We start from the raw sequence: 6,071 nt of genomic DNA, 5'->3' as shown, positions 1-6,071 counted from the left end.
AGCCCTTTGTTGAATGTTCTGCCCTTTCCTTTCCCCATGAGGAATAAGAAGCTATCCGTGACAGTCCATTTTTTTCTCAAAAGCTTCTAAATGTCTCAAAAGAAGCACCAGTTATAAAGTATGAGGCTGAAGATTCAATACAGAAGCCAAGTATGGGTGCATTTCAATAAAAATTAAACAGTAGTTTAATTCTCAAAAAATCTAATTTTTTTCTTTTTTCCCTTTTTTATTTAGTTTTAGTCTTTTATTTAGTGTTTGGTCTTATACCTACTAGCTACTATGCATTAACCAATTTTCTATTTCTACCAGCTTTCATAATTATTATCCAACCATTCCCAAACATAACTCCCATTTCTGACGCTTTAGTTTTTGTCTTCAAAAGTAGATTTTTTTCACGATAAAAATAGACACAGCGCATAACCGCGGCTGATGTTTATTTAAGCAGGTTGATTTGCGCTCCTCTGGGCCGGTCCCTCGCAGCCGCGGTGACCTCACAGAGAACCAGGCTGCCTGGCGTGCGGGGCTCCCCTTGGTCGCCTCATCTTCCCCTGCCAGCCGCCTCTCTCTCGCAGGGTCTCTCCTTCCCATCTTTAAAAGTGACTCTGTAGCTTTAACAGCCAGACCTGGCCGGAGGTTCCTCTCCAAACTTGCGCCCGGCTTCCAAGTGACGAAAGCGGCTGTAACTTGAGCGCCGCCCGGGATATCTTTAGCCAAAGGCCGAGCGCGCATTCCCACCCCGCAGAAGTCGCACAGCCTCTGAGGCAAGAGCCCACCCCACCCCACCCCCTCCTTTTCCCTCTGGCAGCTCCTGCTGCTGCGCCTCCAGGGAGCCGGGCGAGGCTGGCGAGGAGGCAGAGGCAGCGCGGTGCCAGGGTCCCGGGCCTGAGACCCATGTCGCCCGCTGAGACGCGGGGACCAGGGAGCGTCCGGCCGGCGAGGACCGCGCAGGACGCAGGCCCGGGGCGCCGCTGACCCCCAGGGATCCCCTTCCTTCTCCGGCGGCGCCCTGGTCACCCCGCGCGCGTCCACAATGCTGTGGGCCACGCTCCTCTGGACGGGCTTCCTCTGCCACCTGTGCCATGGCTACTTCGACGGCCCCCTGTACCCTGAGATGTCCAACGGGACCCTGCACCACTACTTCGTGCCGGACGGGGACTACGAGGAGAACGACGACCCCGAGAAGTGCCAGCTGCTCTTCCGCGTGAGCGAGCGCCAGCGCTGCGCCCAAGGCGCGGGGAGCCCGGCGGCCGACGCGCTGCGCCTGAGCCTGCGCGAGGAGTTCACGGTGCTGGGCCGCCAGGTGGAGGACTCGGGCCGCGTGCTCGAGGGCATCAGCAAGAGCATCTCCTACGACCTGGACGGCGAGGAGAGCTACGGCAAGTACCTGCGCCGCGAATCGCACCAGATCGGGGACGCCTACTCCAACTCGGACAAGTCCCTCACCGAGCTGGAGAGCAAGTTCCGGCAGGGCCAGGAGCAGGACAGCCGGCAAGAGGGCCGGCTGCACGAGGACTTCCTGGGCATGCTCGTGCACACCCGCTCCCTGCTCAAGGAGACGCTGGCCATCTCCGCGGGGCTCAGGGACAAGTACGAGCTGCTGGCCCTCACTATCCGCAGCCATGGCACGCGGCTGGGCCGGCTGAAGAACGATTACCTGAAAGTATAGGAGGCCGGGCGTTGCACCCTGGTGGGGACCAGATCCGCCCGGCTGCGGTGGGGGAGGGGAAGAAGACAGGTCGGACTCCCTGATACTTGTTATTTTTTTATTATCCAGATTTGCACTTTGAGGATGGCTCTGAGGGCACTGGAAAGGGAAAATGGCGCGGTCCGGTGGTTGTGCTTTTGTACGTTATTTATGGGATCACCCTGGATGTGAGCATCTGTTCCCTGTCCTGTGACACCTCCTGTCATCCAGTTCCAAGACGCACCTCCTGTCTTTCCAAGGGAGGGCTTCCTGACTGCGGACACAGGGCTCCAGCCTCCTGGGGAAAGGCAGTGGACTGGCCATCCCCTGTTCTGGAGCCCCGGGGGAGCCACAAGACACAGGCAGCCCTCCCTGCTTTACAAAGGACATCCAGGTGTTTCCGTGCCCCCACCAGCCCCTGCCGGTGCCCGGCTTATTCTCTTTCTCTTATTTATTAAGCGCTACCTGTGAGCTGTTGTTGTTTCTTGCAGGAGTCAAGCTGAGGAACCCCATGCCAGTGGGGTATGTGTGTAAGGGGGGATTTCTGAAGTCTGAGCTCTGCAGCTTCGCGGTGGTCTGCCCGTGACTGCCCAAATGAGGACGGTGGCGTCTGTCCTGGGTCTCGGCCTCCTCACCTGTGCCGTGGTGGCTTACACAGGAGCACAGTGTCAGGATCAGGCTCCCCACCCAGGCCTGTGAATCCATTCACTAATGTGTCCTTAGGGGAGTAGAGGGCAGGGGCCGTCCTTTTGCTTCTTGTGATCTTGTATTTCAGGGAGGAGGATTTCTAATTCAAACGACTCCTTATCTAAGTTTTATTATTCAGACAATAAATATGTTTTCGGATAATACTGGCTCATGTTTTAATTTACCTCGGTAAATTTCCTGTCAGAGCACAGCCCCCTATGCAACACGGAGAGGAGTTTGGGGTTTGTCCCTTTACCTAGAGTTCCTGAGAAAGATTGAAAACAGAGAGCTGTATATTTTTAGCCACGCACCACTCCCTGCACACCCTTACTGTCCTCATCAGGAAAAAAAAAATCTAGCCCGCCTGAACTTTAAATCTGATCTCTGCTAATCTGCTTACACACTAATTTTCTCTCGGGTTTTTTGTTTTTTGTTTTTTTTTGTTTGTTTGTTTTTTGGTTTTTTTTTTTTTTTTTTTTTTTTTTTTTTGCCCATAGAGCGTCAGGAAAAGTGAAAAGTGTATAGTAAGGCTCCTGCCTTGCCTGCTTTCATCATGCTGAAGATGCTTTTCCAAATTTCTGAGCTTCAGGAGCTACAGGGATGCTTACTCATTTCAAAGCTTAGTTTTCATTAACGGTTTGAAAAGGTGAATTTAAATGCACATTATTTCCATCCTGCCCTAGGTAACCCTGTCTTACCTTTGCATTCTCTCCTTACACACACACACACACACACACACACACACACACACACAGAGGAAAATAAGTAAATGTTCATATTTTTCCCTTCAACACAACGAATTTCTCTCTCCTTCATATGTGGAAAACTAGTTTTCTATTTCTAGGATGCGTCCAGTGCCCTCCTATGAAACCAGGGAATCAGGCCCTGGAAACTGAGTCACCGACTCTGGCCAAGTCCCTCAGGTTTGGGCAAGCTTCCTGGGGTATCAAGAGGTAAGCAAGAGCTGCAGGAAGCCTGAATTTGCTTACTAATCTCACTGCTTAAAAGGTAAAGAACAACTTAAAATCAACATTCACGATTTCTTTCCATTACTCAGAGGCTGGCTTTCAGCCACTTTACAGGGTTGTGGAAAGAAAGCTTTAAATGACCTCTTAAAAGAGGGGGGCAGTGGCTTTACCCCATGAAAAAGGAGGAAGAATACAGGGAAAGCAAAGTGATGCTTGGTGCATAGGTGTTTGTACTTCACAGGAGCAGCTTCCCCATCTCAAAACCCTCACATTGCCGTTTCCTGGCTCTGCCCAGCTTCGAGAAGCGGATACTGGACACAGGAGAGGAGTAGGCAGGAAGGCAGCTAAGACCATGCATGGGGGGACCAGGGCACTGCGCTAAGGATGGGTTCAAATGGCAGGGAAGTAAGAGCTCTGTCCCAGCTAGAGGTGGCATCCACAGACCTGGGAAGTAAATTTGGAAGCCCTGAAGTAGATGATGTAGGAAACAATTTCCATGACTAATATTTTATGATTCCTACAAAACCAGAACGAAATGCTTTGGCATCATGTCACTCCATTCAAGGCTGGAGGTGCAGCCAGTAACTACACTGTCTTTCGTAAGTGACCCCTCCGGGCCAAAGGAGTGCTTCCAGATGGGGACAGAGAGTGTCCCGTCTTAACCAGCAGGGGTTGGCGTCACATGGGTGTCCCTACCTCATGTAGTGGAGAGCCAGGCCCTGGCTTTTTCCTCTCCACATCCTCCAGGACTTCGTTACTCACACCAGGGACAAGATCTCGTTAAAGCAGTGGCCTTTCATTTCTCGGAGCACAAAATATTCTGAGAATGTAAGGAAAACCACAGACTTTCTCACCTGCAAAAGCCACCTCCAATCATAGCCATACAATTTAGGGTGTTGTTCCTGCAGGTATTTGAGGACTATTCAGCCTGAGCTGGGTTAGGAATATTCTGGGAAGTAACAAAGTCTAGCATTCCATCTATGGGGCAGAAGACTGAAGAACCTCTTAAAGTTTTATTTAGAGCAGAAGGCGATTATTACTGCTGTTATTGTTAGACATAGTAACAGCCACAAGATAGTTGTTTTTGAGAAACCAACAGTATTGATAAGGTTCAGGGCTGGGTTTACCTAGAATATTTCTCCTATTTCTGTCAACAACTGCAAGAATTTGTAAAAGGCAGTAGCACTTTTCAAGCAGCTAGAACAGCACCTGATACCGACTGAACACTTATGGAGATAAGTGTTCACTCTTACTATGACCACTCCTGTTATCATCGCTGTCTTCACACCTGTGGCCCAGATGCTTCCCCAAGGTGTGAGGACGCCTGTGCCTCACTGAGCTGGTGACTGCCCAGTGGGATCTGTGATGGTTTCAATAAACTGGAAAGTGGGGTATAGAGGGCCAGCCGCTCCCCAAAAGCTGTGCTCCAGCGTTCAGATCCCCAGGGCCAGCTGACAGTCAGAAGATGATCAGCTTCTCTGTTCACTGCTTTTCTCCTTCAATGTTTATTTGTTGTCTACAGATCTCAAGAGCATGCACTAAGTGATGCAGATAGAGCCATAAGTAAGATCAGTGCTAACTTCCCCACTCGGTGGAGTTCACGCGCTTCTCCTCCCTCTGCATGTGTTTAAAATGCTTTTATTAGCAGTAGCTGTGTGATGCACAATGCCTGCATTCATCCTGAGGAACTGGGACATCTACATACACACGGTGATGTTTGGAGCCCTCGCCTCCTTTCCCCAGGCTCCTCTGTCTATAGAATTACTCACTGGTGCTGTCTCTGTGAGACACACTGCTCAGTGCCACTAACTTGCATGTACAGTTCCATGTGCCAACTCTGACGCACTCTGTAGGAATCCATCTGTCTGAAGGCTGTCGTTGGAAGACACCAGGTTCTCTTAGCCTCTTCGATGACCAGAGCAGGCCCGTAGACTTGACAGGAGCCATCCACAGCCAGCTGGTGCAGTGGGGACAACAGAACCGAGGCAGAACCATTGCCTTTCTGACTCTTGGTGACAATTCTACTCAGGAGACAGGCTCAAAATTCCTTGCAGAAACCTTGAAACCTGTATTTGTGCAGAATCAAATATTTTTAATGCACCACCATACAAGGTACCCAGAAATAGGTTATAAACTCTTTTAATGATAAGCTAGAAAGTATCTAGGTATGAGATGCTACCTAGATAGGAAATGTAAATGTTAATTGTGGCTTTAAAACATTTTATAATATAAAAGAGAAAACTATTGGAGGAAAATAAATCTTGATGGTAAATAAGCACAGAAATGAAAAGGTAATTACTAATACAGAAAATCAAATTTTATAAACAATCCTAGTAATTTTGAAATCGAGCCTTCCTAAAGAAGGACCAGCATTCAGATGGATGTCATTTTTTTTAAAAAAACATTATTTTGAGTCTGAGTTACTCAGACTGGCTTCAAACTTGTGACCCTCCTGACTCTGCCTCAAGTGCTGGGATTAGAGACATGCACCTCCACAAGCTTCATCAAAGATTTTTAATACAGCACCATACAAGATGCCCAGGATAGAAATCTCATATAGATGTGCCAGGAAACTAAAACCTAAACAAAAGTGTAGAGGAATGTGGGGTACTGGAGAACAGACAAGTTGGCTGTAAGGGTCCAGTGCTTGCGTCAGTGAATCCAATTTGGAAGAACACACACTCTAGGCTATCACCATTCTAGTATATGGTGCTGTGTGACTTTCTTCTCAA

General features: G+C 49.3%; 1 protein-coding gene across 2 annotated transcripts; it reads left to right on the top strand.

Moving 5' to 3' along the window:
• The first annotated feature begins 520 nt into the window (after positions 1-520).
• Fibin (fin bud initiation factor homolog) lies at positions 521-2,533 on the top strand. 2 transcript variants are annotated; one of them, XM_063256765.1, is made up of 2 exons: positions 537-1,376; positions 1,775-2,533. In XM_063256765.1, the coding sequence occupies exons 1-2, from the start codon at positions 1,031-1,033 to the stop codon at positions 2,140-2,142; spliced, it is 714 nt and encodes a 237-aa protein (XP_063112835.1). In that variant the 5' UTR covers positions 537-1,030; the 3' UTR covers positions 2,143-2,533. The 2 variants fall into 2 exon arrangements, with proteins under 2 accessions (XP_003465047.1, XP_063112835.1); XM_003464999.5 differs by having other exon boundaries at positions 521-1,967.
• Positions 2,534-6,071: the final 3,538 nt, after the last annotated feature.

The sequence above is a fragment of the Cavia porcellus genome, unplaced genomic scaffold (assembly GCF_034190915.1).
Source record: "Cavia porcellus strain 051 isolate PalLab524CR breed Dunkin Hartley unplaced genomic scaffold, mCavPor4.1 scaffold_9, whole genome shotgun sequence".
Taxonomy (NCBI): Eukaryota; Metazoa; Chordata; class Mammalia; order Rodentia; family Caviidae; genus Cavia; species Cavia porcellus.
The sequence above is the reverse complement of the archived record's forward strand: the minus strand, read 5'-3'. Positions and strand labels throughout refer to the sequence as shown.

Coding starts and splice junctions, on each gene's coding strand:
- Fibin (XM_063256765.1), top strand. CDS start 1,031: ATGCTGTGGGCCACGCTCCTCTGGACGGGCTTCCTCTGCCACCTGTGC. Junction 1,377..1,774: donor GGACGGCGAGGAGAGCTACG/GCAAGTACCTGC, acceptor TTTATTATCCAG/ATTTGCACTTTGAGGATGGC.